At 36.8% G+C, this 18,774-nt stretch overlaps 1 protein-coding gene across 12 annotated transcripts in view; it reads right to left on the reverse strand.

The window, feature by feature from the left end:
- smoc1 (SPARC related modular calcium binding 1) overlaps positions 1–11,082 on the reverse strand; it is a 55,943-nt gene extending 44,861 nt beyond the window's left edge. For all 12 annotated transcript variants that reach the window (XM_079853860.1, XM_079853869.1, XM_079853868.1 and 9 more), the window contains exon 1: positions 10,685–11,082. In XM_079853860.1, the coding sequence (XP_079709986.1) occupies positions 10,685–10,789 (105 nt within the window). In that variant the 5' untranslated portion in view covers positions 10,790–11,082. The remainder of the gene's footprint in view (positions 1–10,684) is intronic.
- Between the last annotated feature and the right edge of the window lie 7,692 nt (positions 11,083–18,774).

Genomic DNA, 18,774 nt, shown 5'->3' on the forward strand with positions numbered 1-18,774 from the left:
ATATTCCTAGAGAAAGCTGCCCAGACTAAGTAGCACTATAAATGCTGCATCCAAAGCAAGCTGCTTTAAAGGAGATTTACAACTCAAGACACGTCCAGATGGTGATTTTGTCTATTTGTCCATTTTCTGTGAAGGAAACTAAGAAAAAGAAAGCAACAGGCAAAGCCGAACAGTTGTAGTCTCCCTCAGAAAACTTTGATTACCATATTCATCTTGACCACATGCATATTTCAGTGATGTGTTCAGTATGGTTATGACAAGACGTAACATAATACCCAGTTGTACGACCTACAGTGCACTTCTTTATAGTCTAAGATACTGTCATCATTTCTCACACTCATGTTGTTACAAAACGGCACGATTTTCTTTTGTCTGTGAAACCAAAAAATAAGATATTTTACAGAATTCCCAGTCATCTGAACTCTAAAAACGACATGAAAACCACTAAAAAGGTAGTTGATAGAACTTGTTAAAAAGTTATAGTTTAACATTAATATTAATATATAGTTAATATTTAATAGTTGTGTTGTGCTTTAAAGAAGTACACTTACTTTGATGTTCTGACTAACATACTAAAGCTCATGTAAAGTACATGATCATAATTTTAACTGTAGTGTGAAATATTACATTTAAAGATATTACATGTAAGATAAGTTAAGGTAAGTAAAGGTAATATATTTTTAAATGTTCTAAATTGCAACTTCATTACAAATGTGTAATTACAAATATATTTAAAGACATGACATTTTTCATTTTATTGCAATTAACATGCAATTAAGTGTCCAAAAGCGTTATCTCACACATATTAGTGTGTATCTCACACAACACAAGTTAACAACATGCACAACTGACATGGAACAGAGGACACATTTATGCATCACCTCGTAGTGAAAGCATACTGATATATGACTAAGTCTGTGAAAATGTGTTTATTTGTAAAATATGAGCCTAAGTATAACAGACTGTTTAAGTGTATAACTGGAAGTGAAATGAATCACACACAATCGGTCAGTTTGTGTGGGCAGGAGTTTAGTTAAGCACCAGAACTCAGAGGAGCACAGAAGCCTACACAACATAAACATCTACCATTCTCACATTTTACAATAACGTCCCCAGAAAGTATAGATTTTAGGATACTTAATGTTGGGTTAGTTCACCCAAAAATGAAAATTCTGTCCTTAATTACTCACCCTCAAATCGTTTCAAACCCGTAAGACTTTTGTTCATCTTTGGAACACAAATGAAGATTTTTTTAATGAAAAAAGAGCTTTCTCTGAGAGCTTTCTGTAAAGACATCATTAAAGTAATCCATGTGACTCCAGTGGTTTAACTACCACAATTTTATGAAGTGATGCGAGTGCTTTGTTTGTGCAAAAAACACAATTTACCACTTTATTAAAACTGGAGGAACATGGATTACTTTAATGATGTCTTTACTACCTTTCTGGGGCTTGAAAGTGTAAGTTGCGTGCTGTCAATGGAGGGACAGAAAGCTCTCAGATCAAAAAGATGGGTTTTAAAATGACATTTATGACATAAATGATGACAGAATTTTCATTTTTGGGTGAACTAACCATTTAAGTCACACATTTCTAATGCATTGCATTAGAAAACAAAATATCAAACCGAATGGCATCAACAAACAACTGATACTAAAACTTCTGTCACAACTAACGTTCACCAAACATGTGACCAAACATGTTCCACTAATACCCGACAACCAAATACCTAAACAGGTTTGTCTGTTTTACCATTTATAACCTAACATACATATATTGCTTATATCTCTTTAGTAAATTCCTTGTTTTTGCAACTAATGCAATGATATTCATAAATGTATACCTGTATTTAGTTGTGGCGCAGGTGCCTAAATACCTTTGGGGCCACTGTACGCAATTCATTATTGCATTGCAAAGGTTTCTCAATCAGTACACATCTTTCCTATTGAGTGAAATATCGGTTCAGTAGTCAGCAATCCATAAATCCTACTCTGACACTACTAAAATCATATGTTAATCGTTAAAAACAATCCCCTTGTTGATTAAACAATTTGTCAAGCACATTTTTCTAATTAAAAATGATCTCCAAAAATGTTCTTGTTTTTCAGTTTGGGGTTTATGACTAATGTTTCTTCTTAGAACTCTATTTTGAGAACAAGGATACTCTTAACTTTTGCCTGGACTCCTCACAATAAAGTGGAGATTTCTGGACGAGCTGGAGACACCAGAGAAATCTCATTGCACAGATGGATTTTTATTCTTGGCAGGCATTCTCTCTCTCTATGTGTGTGTGTGTGTGTGTGGTTTTCACAAGGAGTGCCAGAGCTACTCTATAATGTGTGAAGCACTCATTACCTTTAGGAAGAATAACAAAAAAAGTGACGAACAAAAGCCGACTTCTGATTGGCTGCTACAAAATTAGCGGGCCTAGCCAAATGTAGCTGGCATCTCACAGAAAGGTACAGAAAATAAGGGAGAATTATGTTTCAAATTAGAACTAAATTTCAAACAATATTTTGCACATTTTCAACTCATAAGGTTACACTTAAATGTGTAATGACCAATGTTTATGTAATAACAGAGAAAAAAATTACTTAAAAACCAACCAAAGCTATTCACTTTTAGTGCATACATGGAAATTGAAAAGCAGAGTGTTAGAAACTGGTTATGCAAACTTCAAATCCCCTCCTAAAACAGCTTTGCATTATTCAGTAACGACTGTCAGATTTCATACGAAGGAGATCTGCAATCATAATCCCTCTTCTCTGATCACTAATTAAATCCAGGCTAACTGTAAATCTGCTTCCTCAACTTCCTACTTTGTCACTCTAATGACACAACTTGGCTAAGGAACAGTCATGTTATTTCTTCTGGCGAATCTCACTGACTGTCTGATCACCCCCCAAAAAAAAAAAAAAAAAAAAAAACAGGAAGGAAGGAAGGATTGTGATATAAAATTTTAGATGACTAGTAATGTCCTTCTATTGAATTCAGATAAGATTGAGGCAAATTGCCTTTGACAGCAACTTTACTTTTGAAAATCATATTACAATTAGCTACAATTAGTCCAAAATGCAGCTGCTATAGTTCTTACTAGGTCAAGAAAATATGATCATATAACACCAATTTTGTTATCTTCTACACTGGTTACCTATTAAGTTACGCATCAATTACAAAGTATTGCTACTGACCTATAAGGCCCTAAATGGTTTAGTTCCTGTGTATTTTTCCAAGATCACAAAACTCTGGACTTTTGGATATTGTGATCATGATGTTCAGTCGACACAGTCACCTCTGATAACAGATCACTCTAAATTGTAATGTAGACATGCATTTTCTGTAAAGCTGCTCTATAAAAATAAATGTGCAATGAATTGTATTTGAAGAAAAAATCATGTGGCATTAGTTCTGGCAGGTCACGTCAGTCAAGCTCACAAACCAAGCACAATGTTCTCTCATCATTCCTGATTTCTAACACACACTTACAGCGTTCAGCTGGTCTTGCGGCTTTCAGAGCAAAAACGAAAGCTGCTGCTCTCCGTATGTTTTTCCATCGTCTCCGGTCGCGTTCATATGTAAATAGCTTATTTTGTCCATTAGATCAAAAGATCTGAAAAAACACATACATTCACCCGCCCATAGACACTCCCCTAGAAATCAGGACAGAAGTGAAGATGGATTGAAGAGACGGATTAAAACACCAAGTGTAAACGGGAATGTGTCTCCCTCGTCTATGTGTGATTCGAACGACCAAAACGCATCTTAATACCAGGTGTAAACATGCAGGGCCACTATCAGTTATTCACTATGAATTCCACTCTCTGGGTCTGGGTTCATTAAAATGGACAGTATGGTTCTTGGACCAACAAGGATGGATCTGGTTCTTGGTTAATCCCAGTTTATGATTTGGGGTGTCTAGTCTTGGTGTGAGTTCTAGGGTTCAGGTTCTGTTCTGGGTCTTGTGTGGTCTGGTCTGAACTCTATAGCTAACCATACAACACATCAATGAAGTCATTATGGGAAACTGATTGATTGACCACTGCTGAAACCACATAGAAAGTATGAATTAGCATTAGCCATAAATCCCTCTTTGTTTTCACATTTTTATCATTCATTGGGGGAAAAAAAAAATACTTTTGGTTTGTAAACCATCTACATCCTTGGGATCCACAAATTTCTTCAAAATGCCAATCCAGATTTCAGACACACAACAATCACACAAAGAGAAGATATCGTTTCAGCGTGCCAATATGGCGAATTTGTGACATGCTTTTCAGTTGATGAAGCCTGCTATGTCATGACTAATGGCTGTCCTGTGAATTTAAAGAGACACTACTTTTATCGGCCTGTAATTGAAGCCTCTGGGAGGCTGGTAATCTCTGGTATTTTCTCAAAGAAAGCCGTATCATTAAATGCTGATAGCCACTGCTATCTCTCCGCAGCAAAATGCCATAGCACTGACCCAGAACACATTCTCTCTGTCAGAAAACCTTCCTTATCCAAATCCCAGCTGTCGCTCACTGTATATCAAGCACACAGCGCTGCTTTTGGCCCACACAGGGAGAACAGCCTTTTGTCCCCTGACTCTGTCTCCCAACTTGTTCTCTATCCCTCACACACACATTTCCTCTCTCTTTACTCGACTATCTAGTTCTGTCTTGCTCACACTATCTCTCTCTCTCTCGGTCTGCTCCAGTCCTTGTCCAACTCTGCTGTCTGCCTAGTGTAATTGAGTCTGGAAACATGATGCACACACACACACACACACACACACACACACACACTAGGGGTTGAACTCAAAGGTTGTGCAAGAAATAATCATTAGTCAACACTTTGACGTACTTGGTTGTGTATAATTTTTCGGGCTCTTTTGTATCGCTTGGTATTTTTAATGTGACTGACTTCACAAGAACTTCTGCAGAAAGATCTCTTGTAGTGTTTTTGATTTTTGGTTATGCTTTATTTTAACGTGATTCAATGAATTCTGAATAATTTACTGCCATTCTGTGGATATTAAGTAATCATGAAATTAAGTATTTTTTTAAGTAATGCAATTACAATAATTTATTTTTGAATCTGATTACGTAATTCAGATTACATATAATTAGTTGCTACCTAGCATTGCTTGCAATGCAGAATTTACTGTTACTTACTACTATAGTAAGTGCCTGTAACATGTTAATATGTCACCTTAAAATACAGTGCTACCAGCTTTTTTAGTTTTTATTCTGCCCTCACATTGTGAAAAAGAAATAGACATTGAGGTCTTATAGACATCTGACCTCTCAATTTATTAAATAATACCACATGAATTATTCCACTGGACTACACTTGGAATCTTTCATTTTGCATGCTAAATTCTCATGCATCCATTCCCATCTATTTTTGCATTTTCTTAACTTTTCATTCACAATTCATCCTTCAATATCTTTGCCAATACCTTTGATATACAATAATTTCAACCATCGTAAGGAACAATTTCACAATATAGTAATTCGGCCTGAAATCAGAGATGTTCCGAAATTAAATTACCGCCATATATTTCTCAGCATTGTCGCTTTAATGACTGCTAATTCAATTTGGAAAATGTTAAACTCACATCAGACATATTTTTTCCCTTACGACAATTGGTTGTATCTTCATTGAAGAAAAAAACAAAACAAAAAAACATTATGCAAATCTCTCAATTACTATTGAGCATTCAGGCATGTGCCCGAGCATCAGACTCTTTTTACCTGCAACAACCCATTATATTTTGACAATTACTTACTTTTTGAGAATTCACTTAGAACAATTCTGACTAATATTTAAATCTCTTAATTGCCTTAAATGCTCAGACATGTGCCTGGTAAACTTGTATCATTGTTATACTGTATATCGTCATATTGCCTAGCCCTAAAATTTGCTCTATGGTAAAGGCGTTACAGGCATAAAAGTATGACTTTCTGTAAAGCTGCATCAAAACGATATGTATTGTGAAAAGCGTTAGACAAATACATTTGACTTGATTTTATATTTTTTGTCAAAATGACGGTCTCAGTCCGCTTGTTTGGTGCACCAGGGTTCAGATGGCAGCGTTCACACTTATTCAAATGAACCGCACTAACAGAGCAATCGCATCAGGGTTCGTTTTAATCGAACCCAACATGCCAAGTGTGAACACACTCTTAGTGCACATGGCCTCTGCCAAATTATAGGCAAGGCAAAGCAAAGCAAGTTTATTTATATAGCACATTTCATACACAATGGTAATTCAAAGTGCTTTAGAAGGAATTAAAATAATCAAAATAATTACAACAGATGCATAGGAATTAAAAATAGCATGCATAAGAAATCAAATTTAACAATAAGAGTTGAGAATAAGAATTGCTATAAAATATATTAAAAGACTTTAGAATAAAAAAAGGAGGATACTGAAGGCTAAACTACTATTCCTGACTACCTGAATCACTAAGCTTGGGGATCCCCTATCTGGAATGGAAGAGATTGAGAGTCAGGTTCGTGATTTTACACTAGAAATTATACTAGACATAACACTAGAAATTATAGTGAGTCTGGAACGATTTTTATGACATTACAAGTTGTTTGAATTGAAATCTGCAAGCTTTCTTTTCCCATCCGCATCATCTCAGCTGCGCGGACATTCATAGAGTGTCAACAGAGTGTTGAACAGCGAGGCCCGCTGATGCTGTACAGTATATCATGAGTTGTGTAAGGTAAACAATGACCTGATGACTGACTTCTTTTCTAGACTATTAGATGCTTGGTTAATACTCGTGCAACACACACATAACAAACACTCTTTCGAAATACATTCAGATAAGAACCTTACATATACACAACCCCCAACATAAACTCTCTCTCTCTCACAAACACACACGACACTAACACCTGCATCATTGGGTCATTGGGTGTGATGTGGGCCGCTTCAATAAAACAGCGGAGAGAAGGGGAGGGTTGGGGGGGGGGGGGCTTGGCCCTCATCTGCGGCGTTGGGAGAATGTTGTCTTGGCATGAAACTCGCACTCGCCTCGCTGTGTTTGTTCTTTACATGACTTTACAAGGTTTCAGTGATGTACTCGAGCAGGTATGTTGTATACACCGCGTTCCTCCATGTGTCCATTTTTCAATCACCGTTATGTTATGTTAGGTTTTTACAGGGCAGCTTAACCAGAATGCCATGATGATTTGTTTGTTTGGATAGCTATTTCTGAAAAATGTGTGGGAATGCTTATCTTTTAATTGAACTACTGAATGAAAACAGATTAGACTATGTTTTTGTCATGTTGGAAAAAGTCCACACTCTATTAAGCCCATACTTCAAAGGGAAGGGAATATTAAAGTGCTCTAAAGAGGTCTCGTACGATTGGCGAGTGTTCTGTTGAAAGCTGTTGTTACCATTGTAACATGCAGTACAATGCGGGTTTAGTCTGTTTAGTCATATTACCAATTAGTATGTAGTAATATGTTATGTGTTCAGTAACTTGTAAATTCAGCATCATAATTTGTATCTGTATCATTTAGCTTTTAATTCATTTTAAATAAGGTTATTTGGCCTTCCACATTGTGTTTTGTAACGAGAATAAGAATAAAACTACCCTGTTCGTGTCAACCCAATGCTAAGTCAAATTCATCACCGTTTGTAATGCTAATAATGTGTTTTAATTCACCATTAAACTACACTGACAATGTGTTTCCTATTGAGGTACTCAAGCTGTAAAGTTTTATTTCTGTTTTTCTGAGTTGTCTTTTTAAATGTCAAGCTACCACGAGGATCATGTTTGTCAGACTGTTAACAAGTAAATAACAGTGAAAGTTCTAATAACCTTTGCACAGGAACAGATTAAGTGCGTAATTTGTTTGATGCTAAAAAACTTGATCCAGCCTTATATGCATGACAACTCTATATGGTTGATTCATTGTGGTACTATGAAAACACAGCAATGCTGGCTCAACCAATCATGTGAGATTAGGGGCAGGACTATCTGTTTATCCAGCCAATGGCAGATGAGGGGAGAGTTGGGGAAACTTGATTATTTCATATAGTTATTTATGCAATTCCATTTGGTGATGCTAGTAGAAAGAAATTATACTTGAACCCAAAGATCTTAAAATGGACCAATGCCTACTGAAAAGTCGGTATATTCACTGTGCTCAGACGCATCACTGCATGTTGACAGAATTAAATCCTCAGAAAATATTATCTTCTAAGTCTGCGGCATGTCAGAATTGGCTCGGTCAAAGAGCTCTGAATAACTGTGACTGGAAAAGTGTGCTAAATTCATGTTAAATGTGGAAAAGGAAACCTAAAATCCCTCTACTGTCAAGGGACACTTCCTTTCTTTCTTTCTTTTTGCTTTTTTATATATAAACCCAATCACCCAATTGGCTTTCAGGAAAGAGCCTGATCCTGTTATTGGCCCAAATACGTCTTCCAGCCCAGTTGAGCAGCCATAAGCCCTCATGAAACTTTGGGTTCTTGGAGCTGACAGCATTCAGAGATAAGCTTTTACAAATGAGGCACAGAAGGGAGTATAACTTTTGAAGCGTTTAACTCCAGATTTTTTTAATAGCTTTTTTAACGCAACCTTTCTGGCCTCCTGTAATGATTAGATGAGGATGATGAAGGATGTTTTAGCACTGTGGAGATATTTCTGCACTGTTTTCTGCTGTTGAGCAAAACAAATCTCACACACACACACAATCTGTATGGCTACTATTACAGTACATGTCAGTCTGTAGAGTTCTTGCCAAAAATAAAAATAAGTAAGCAGATATTATATCACAAGAGATAAAAGTCTGTGGGTGTTAATGGCAAGACAAATGAGAAAGTGGCTGCATAAGTATAGAAAAATGGCAAAATCATTAAAATGAAAGAAGTCATTAATGAAAAAGATTAATGCTTCTCAATTCTTCCAAACAGCCCTCAAGAACGAGCACCACAATTTAATCATACAGAACTTCATGTCTTTCGGTAATCACGCATAACGGTTTCACGTCCATAATTAAGAATTAAATTATGCAGGGCTATAAATGTCTGTGATGTGAGTTAGATACAGCTGATGATCCCAAGGAATTTATTTTGATCCACTTTTAAAACCTATTTATATCTCAATGAGGTCCAGTGTGTTCCATGCAGATTAACTGGGTTGGAAAATATTTCCTGAAGACAAAAAATGTGATGTTTTTGTACTATTAGAATCTTCTCAGCAAAGCAATTTTTTTTTTTTTTTAAAGAAATGAATCTTTACTCTGTTCACTTTTGGAGACAGACACATGTGGTGTGTTTTTAGGTGTGTGTGTTCCTGGAATTCCCTACGTTATGGGGACCAAATGTCCCCACAAGTAAATCTTGACCTTGAGGGGACATTTTTTGGACCCCAAGAGGAAACAAGTTTATAAATCATATAGAATGATAGTATAAAAACCATTACGTCTATGGAATGTCCCCATGAAACATGGAAACTCAGGGTGTGTGTGTTTGTGTGTGTGTGTGTGTGTGCGCGCACGTTCGTGCATTCGTGCGCATCAGATTTTTATACCGACCACCTCCTCCAACCACAAGCATTACAATACCTCAGCAGCATCCACAAATTTCTCTCTTCTGCTTTCTTTCTGATTTGTTCTCACTTTCATTCTCAATGGTCAATCTCAATGGTCTCAGTGCACAACTGAATGGACATTTACCACAACAGCTCTGCGGCAATCTTGACAAACCATTCTTCTGTCTGAATTGCTCAAATACTTGAGGACATAAAAGAATGCTGCGGCAATTCGATTTCTGGGGCAAGTTTTCATGCCTCGACCGGATAGTGTTATTAATCACGCATGTAAGATCCTATAATTGTCTCTTTTTTTACTTTACTACTATTAAAACAAAAAGGATGTTAGGGGTCAATAGATCATCACCTTGACACAAACTTACTGACTTACTGCATTTTTTGCGACACATCATATGAGAGACATCATATAGCTCAACTATTCAATATTTTGTCAGCAAACTGATTCAGCCACAGAAAGAAATACTCCACACAGTTGTCTTTGTTGAAATCGTATGAAATGCTGCATTGGAAAGGCAACGGTCCTCTTTTCTATGGGCACAGAGGGGTGCACAGGAAGCAAAAGACCTTTATGACAAAAGGTCAATGGGTGTACTCAAGTCTCACTGACAATGTGCCTCAGCAAGCAAAACCCAACTATTCAGCTGAATCACCAAAAGATGCTCTGATGTTGGGTTATTACGCATTCTAGAATGTTTAATCCTTCCAATAACTAATATGTATCATACTAATAATAATGACAGAGAATGAGTTGCCCTGGTATCCAGGATGCAATGCAATATTCTTTAACTCCGTGTCACTGTTTAAAAGATGCTGTGAAATTTTCAGTGGTTTATTGTGCATTCAATTACATAGTTATGTATATCACTAACAAGTAAGAAGAATGGTCAAACCCATATTCTGAGTAGGATGCAGTTGAATGGCACTTTGATTTAATGGCATTGTAGAAATGTCCATACATAGAAACACTGTATCAGAATACTGAATTGCATCATTATTTAAGCATAATGCATTGACATCGATACAGTATAAACACTTTATGCGTCACATTGACAACTTTGAATGACGCACTAAAGTTATCAGAATGGCAAATGCGTAAATGTGCGGCGTTACGCACGGACTTACCCGAGGACCACTGGACTTCTGCGCTGAGGCTGGTGGCAGGCACATCATCATCAGTAGCGCGTGGGAATACAAAAACACAAAAAGGACCCGATTGTGGAAATACATTCTGTCTGACGTTGATTAAGACAACTGACAGCCTACGGACAAGATTAACTTAAGAATTGGCGAAGGTCCCAAAGTTGCAGGAAATTCCAAAAGTTTGTTCCCAGATAAATTCGTCCTCAGCGGGTTTCTCCTTCACATGTGTGCGTTTTCATAGTGCCAGAGAGAACGCAGACAACATGAAGATAGTCGTAGTGATACACTCTTTCCACTGCGTGGGATGTACTGTCCTTTCCAGAGCTACAGGTTGAACAGTTTGTCTTACACTTTGGGACGCGTTTAAAACCTCAGGAGGTGGGATTGGTTGGCGTGATTGACAGCGGGATCGTCCAATGACAGCGCAGTTCGACGGGGTGGGGGGTGCAAAAGTCCGCGGATTAATCATCAGTCCACTTGGTTACAGCGAGAGTAATGACGCACTCTACGACTTTCTTTGACACAACTGTCCTACGCAACTTATTTCTTTTTTTTATGGTTGTTTGATTAGCGTAAAAGATAAAGCGTAATATTTAATCATTTTTATATGTAACATTTCATCATTTATATAGCCTAATTATTTTTTTTTATATAAGGAGATTGACCCAGGTTGTCACAAATGTTTAATCTTCTTATTATTACGGTTATTAGCCTACTTATTTCAATAAATGCGACTTCATTTAGTGAAGGCAATGGCTTTGACAAGTTGTTTAAATATTCCCAATTAAAATATAAAGGCCTATTTTATGTTTAAAATACTGATATTCTATGGATATTTTGTTTTGTATTATTGTATTATAAGAAAAAAAATGTAATCAAGCGATTATAAATATTGTGATACCTTAGGCTACTACTATTTGTTTTTAATAATATCTTTTTCAAAACATGATTATTAGCTAGCATAATTGTGTTATCCCATTTGACCTTTTTATGTATTAATTCTTATAAGATGTGTGTCTAAGCATGTGAGAAAGAGTGGAAGAGTAAAATTATTTAATAAAACAAGATAGATAGATATTAATATGTTTGTTCATAGTCTGTCTATCTATCTCTCTATCTATCCATCCATCCATCCATCCATCCATCCATCCATCCATCCATCCATCCATCCATCCATCCATCCATCCATCCATCCATCCATCCATCCATCCATCCATCCATCCATCCATCCATCCATCCATCCATCCATCCATCCATCCATCCATACATACATACATACATACATCTAGATAATATGTTTGATTCAATAATGTTAAATGAGTATATATATATATATATATATATATATATATAGAGAGAGAGAGAGAGAGAGAGAGAGAGAGAGAGAGAGAGAGAGATTTAAAAATGATTAAATATATAATAAAAAATATATAATACAATTTGGACCATTCTCCCAGCTTCTCAAAAGTTCAATTCTACCCTATTCAATTGCATTTTAAGGAGAAAAGGAGAGAAAGAGAGGCGAAGCTCAGGCAAGCAGGGCTCAGGTCTGCTCAGGTCTGCCTCCGTGTGGTTCTCCTATCATGGATGCGGGATGAACCTCGATCTGCCGTTAGGTTTCCACTGGGATCTCGGTTACGCCGTGTTCCACACCGTGTCAGCTGGTCTGTGTGTCCGGGACTGTGTGAAGCTCCCCTGGGGGAGGCGAGGGGGGACAGGAGTGTCTAATGGAATGTTAACGAGATCACTTTATGTCCTGTATCCACTTTCCTTTAACCATGTCCTCAAAACAAAGCCGCTTTCTGGCGTGTGAAAAAAAAAGGTTGTTGTTGGAGAAACGTTGACCAACACAGACGGCTGTTGTCACTTGGCTGGACTTGAAACAAATGTTTGACAAGGGGCAGAGAGAAAGGAAAGGGCGAACAAGCTGAAAAGGTCTGTGCTGCCCAATTATCACACCGACCCTTTCCACAGATCCTCAATGGCGGTTCACTGTCTGTTTATAGCAAGCAAAGCCGACAGAAAATTAGCAGGTGTCTGTAGACAAGAGCAGCCAGCCCAAACCAGCGGGCACCCTGCCGACTCCAACGCAATTATTACCAGGCTATGCACATTTCGTGGCTTTCATCAACACATCAGTACAGAGGAGAGGTCTCTTATGTTATTAGGATGTCTTAGATAAGCATGACAGGCCCGCTTCATGTTAAGTGTCCTTAATACCTTTGTACTTTAAATTGTGTGCTTCTAACTGCTGTTAAACCCATTTACAGCTTTTATAATTAGACATCTGGACCGAGCTTTATTGTGGTTTCACCAGCTTTCAGAGAAGTTAAAGTTTCAGTCCTGAGAGATTCCTTCAGCTAATGTCTTTGACAGCAATTGTCTTCTTCAAGATGTACGGATCCTCGCCAGATGTCTAATTAATCCATGAAATGTTTAACTATGTGCACTTTTTTTGAAATGCATGGTTTTAAACTGAGAGGCAAGGAGAAATTCTGTTGTTTCTTCTAAAATTCATTTGGAGAAAAGACAGGTGACTAAATTGTTGACATTCAGTAAGTGTATATTAAGGGAATATTCCATGTTCTGTTCAAGTAAAGCTCAGTTGACAGTATTTGTGGCATAATTGCACAATGCTGATAAAGTTTACACTTTATTTGAAGGTTTTCATGTTACAGTGTAATTGTACAATTAAGTATGGAGTAATATTAATTAACTATGTACTTATAGGGCTAGGATTAGGGTTTGGTTTAGGGTTATTTGCATGTATTATGCATGATTTACTGTTATTACTATAGTAAGTAGATGTAACTTGTAACGAGGACACTGTAAATCAAAGTGTTACCAAACAGCCCTTTCTTTTATTTAAAAAGGATTTTTAAAGGCAATTACACTGCAACAAAGTCACCTTAAACTAGTTTATCCAATGAATGTGCATTTAAGATCATTTATTATTGGATGAGTTTAATGAGACATATTGAAGTTCATACTGAAAAAGATTGCAAAATCTGTCCTGAAACTGCACACTGTGTTCTTTTACTCAGGAGAAAAAGAAGCAGAAGTCTCCATTTCGTCTCAGTGTAATCTCAATGGAGAAAGAACTGAGATCTCATTAGAGGCTGTACGTTCCTACATGTGTCTGTGTTCTCAGTGCTGGGTAATAACTGACTACATGTAATCTGGATTACAAAAAATAAGGGTTACACTTTATTTTAAGGGGTCAGTGTAATTATAGATTTAAGTACTGAGTAATATTAAGCAACTACATATACTTTGGGGATTAGGATTTGGTTGGAGGTTAGTTGCATGTAATTATACATAACTTACTGTTATTACTATGCAAGTACATGTAACATATGTAACCAGGACACTGTAAAATAAAGTGTTACCAAATTAAGTACTTGTAATTAGATTATCATTTTCAAATTCTCGTAATCAGACTACAGTTAATTTTTTTATTGATTACATGATTACATATTCACACAATAGTCGTAAATGACTCATAATATATGAATACATTCAGAAAGTCTTGCAGTTTTGGAATTTCACATACAGATGAGCCGCTTGTCAGGTGGATAAAATCACACAGAAAATTGAGAGCATTTGACCACTGGATTTACAGAAATAATTTTGTTGTGTTTTTTGCAACATTGCATATACAGTATAATCAACTCCTGATGAACACATTTAATATTGATGTGTCTTTATAAGACTTTTGTCTTTCAAACACATTTTTATTATAATTTGTAATTATTTACAAATATAATTATTTACAAATTTTATGATAGATTTTCATTATCCCAGATTATCCCATTAAATTCAATGGGATGGTCAAACGTAATCAAAAAGTAGTCTAATTATATTACATAAAATGTGCTGTTATGGATTACATTACTAACTACAATTTTTGTCTTGTAATTTGGAATTAGTAGCGGACTACATTTTGTAAGTAATCTACGGCACTGCTCTCGGGGAGTCATTTAATCATGTATTATTAATTTAATCATGTATTACTATGCTTTTTGGAAGGTTTTTCTTTTTCTTTCAAAATGCACAGATTCACGTCATTTTGTATTTACATGTGATGCAGGGATTCACAATTATTATTATTTTTTGTCAGCCGAACCTATAAAATATAAAAATATATTTACTTTATATTGACTTTACTGTATATACTTTAATATATTTAAGTACCCCCTGAGATTTTAATTGTAATAAATTCATAATTTACTCATTTAAAAATTAGTCAGATTATATTACATAAAATGTGTAATGTAATTGGATTACTGACAACAATTTTGTCATGTAATTTGAAATCTGTAATTGACTGCAATTATTAAGTAATCTACCCAGGACCGTGTGTGTGTTTGTGTGTGTGTATTTATTCCCCGTCACTTAAAGGATTAGTTCACTTTTAAAAAAACTTTTGCTGATAATTTACTCACCCCATGTCATCCAAGATGTCCATGTCTTTCTTTCTTCAGTCGAAAAGAAATTAAGGTTTTTGATGAAAACATTCCAGGATTTTCCCCCATATAATGGACTCCAATGGGACCCAAACGGTTCAAGGTCCAAATGACAGTTTCAGTGCAGCTTCAAAGGGCTTTAAACGACACCAGACGATGAATAAGGGTCTTATCTAGCGAAACAATCGGTAATTTCAAAAATAAATAAAAAAGTTTAAGTTTTATAAGCACAAATGCTCGTCTTGCTCTGTTCTGTGATGCGCGTTCGTGACGTCACGTAATACGCAATTACGTTGAAAAGGTCACGCTTGACGTGTTTAAAAATGTGCGGAAGGAGGACCATATACACATATTCAAACGTATTTGTGTCAGTTTATCGTTTAAAATGCCCATTTCGTGTGCGTATCCTGGGTGCTTTAATATGAAAAAGCTTAAAAGAACATTTTCTTCAGGACAGAATTTTTTCAAGCGTGACCTTTTCAACGTAATTGCGTATTACGTGACGTCACGAACGCACATCACAGAACAGAGCAAGACGAGCATTTGTGCTTATAAAACTAAAACTTTTTCATTTATTTTTGAAATGACCGATTGTTTCGCTAGATAAGACGCTTATTCATCGTCTGGTGTCGTTTAAAGCCCTTTGAAGCTGCACTGAAACTGTCACTTGGACCTTGAACCGTTTGGGTCCCATTGGAGTCCATTATATGGGGGAAAATCCTGGAATGTTTTCATCAAAAACCTTAATTTCTTTTCGACTGAAGAAAGAAAGACATGGACATCTTGGATGACATGGGGGTGAGTAAATTATCAGCAAAAGTTTTTTTAAAAGTGAACTAATCCTTTAATACTTTAAGATAAAGCATTGTGAGTTTAGGGACTCGTATAACAAGACAATTCAGATCTGAGAATTGCTTAATACATCTTCGTCTATATTTCTCACAAGTGCCTTTTTGACCTGATCGTGGAAGAATGAAGAAAATAGATGGACGGAGAGAGGACTTCAAACAAGAGAATGTTAGGTCAGATGCGGAGCCCTTTCACTTTAAAGTCCCTCATCTGGCTTTCATTTGTGGAATTCCATGTCTTTTACATGTACTGGCTGCATTTTTCACAAGCTCCCGTATCTTGAGGAGTCACATGATCCCAGGCCTGGCCAAAGAGTTCAGTCCAGTCACTGGCTTTTTACACCTTCATTGGGGTGTTCTTTAAAGGATACCTCTCAACACACACAACACACACACACACACACACACACACACACACACACACACACACACACACACACACACACACACACACACACACACACACACACACACACACACACACACACACACACACACACACACACACACACACACACACATTGGGTTTCCATTTTTTTCATGGGGACTATACTTAGACATGATGATTTTTATACTGTACAAACTGTATATTCTATCCCCTAACCCTAAACCTACCCCTCACAGAAAACTTTATGCATTTTTACAATTTCAAAAAATGTAATTTAGTATGATTTATAAGCTGTTTTCCTCATGGGGACCCACCAAAAAAGCCCAAGGACAAGGATTTCGGATATTGCCATTTTTGTGCCATCTTTTGTCCCCATAAATAGGGTTTACCAGGACACACACACACACACACACACACACACACACACACACACACACACACACACACACACACACACACACACACACACACACAGAGATTTTGATTTATTCTTCATCCACCTCATTTGATGGACAAAGCGTAATTGAGACTTTATATAAATGTATATTAAGGGAATATTCCATGTTCTGTAGAGGTTAAGCTCAGTCGACAGCATTTGTGGCATGATGGCATTATGTTTTATTTAAAGGTGTCCTTGTTACAGTGTGACTACACAATTCAGTTCTGAGTAATAGACGTAAGAGGGATTGAGACAGAAATAGAGAATGTTCAGAGGAAAGCGGGGTGTGAAAAGAACCATTGAGACAGTGTCCAACGAGTGGTGTGTCCAACACCTGCACCGCCTATTCACCCGACTGTTTACACACTGTCATCCACAATTAATGGCTCTCAGGGGTAGGGCTGCTGGGGCCCCAGACCCTTCCTGGGCCCTTATGAGTGCCTAATTGAGCATACCACCCTCCTGATTGAATTAACAGCTTGGTCCCAGGGACCTTCACCCCACCGGAGAGGGGGGCTTCGTTCCCTCTGTGCCAGCCCGATGGAGGAGGGGGGGGGGGGGGGGGGAGCAAGGGGTCGAGAGCGCAGCGTTGTCAAAATGTCAGCAAAGCGTGGCCTTTGCTGTTGGCAAAACCAAGCAAGAAATGTGAACTGGGGGCATTCAGAGGTCCCGGTCTTCGCAAGGACAGGCCTGCCAGGTGGACGCTGAGTCGCAAGGCTGGATGTAGTTCATTCTGCATGTTTGGGGCCTACAAAGTATTGCTTCCTATACCTATACTTAATACATTTTGAAACTTTTGAATGGCATAGAGTATAAATACTTTAGAGCTTGGGCAATTAGACAAAATATAGGCCTACCTAACAGCATAAATGATTATCTGAAGGGAGCATGGCCATTTAAGATAAATCAAAACACTTAAAAATCCCAATAAGCTTCCATTTCACTGTGTGGACGGCTGGACTTTGCTGGTTACTTTTAATCCAGAAAAAAATAATTATGAGGAAAGATATCATGCTCTTATGTAGTACAGTTTTTTAAACAGTTTTTACACACTAAAAGTGTGACTTGAGGCCATTCACTCATGTACCTAATCTTCAGATCAAGTCAGTAAAACACATTATATGCTTTTCACTTTTTGCAATTGTAAATCAAACTTTTTGCAAAATGCTCAACACAGTTCCCTACATTAGACACATCATTTTAAACTAACAGCTCTTGTGTTTCATTTGGTAAACACTGCCATTCAAATAGCACACTCATTTTCCGATTATACCCACACTCAATGACCATGTGTGAAAACACTTATACATAATTTGTTCACTAAGAAATCAAAACTCAATGTTTTGAGAAACAAATATATTATTTTTACCCCTTGCATTCTGTTTAAAGTGTAAATATACCAAATTTGATCACTTAGAAATCAAAACTTAATGTTTTGAGAAACAAACATTTTTACCCTTGCATTTATGTTTATTTTGTAAATATATACTGAATATTCATAAGTCGTCACCTTTATTTCTATAGTGCTTTATATTGTTTCAAAGCAGCTTCACAGTAACAAATTCAAATTCTGCTGTAAAGCAGCTCTAACAAGCCAATAGTGTCATTACACAGCTGAAGTCACTTCAGTGTTGATTCAGTTCAGTTCAATAACTGTAAAATTCATCAATTGTGCACTTATATACAGTGTATTTATGCGCATACATGTATGTGTGACAAACTCCTGTACACTCGACTGCACACTGAACAAGCAAAAGACAATATTTTTCACATTTGTGTGTAGTTTGACGTGTATGGCTAATCATTTGATGGTTTGCTTGCACAGTTATTATACAAAAATGCAATTTTTAGAAGAGTTATAATAGTTTTGAATGAAGTGTTTGCTTTTGCAAGAGATGTGTGATGTTCTGCATGTTGTGTGCATTTGTGGT

The sequence above is a fragment of the Squalius cephalus genome (assembly GCF_949319135.1).
Source record: "Squalius cephalus genome assembly, chromosome: 20".
NCBI lineage: Eukaryota > Metazoa > Chordata > Actinopteri > Cypriniformes > Leuciscidae > Squalius > Squalius cephalus.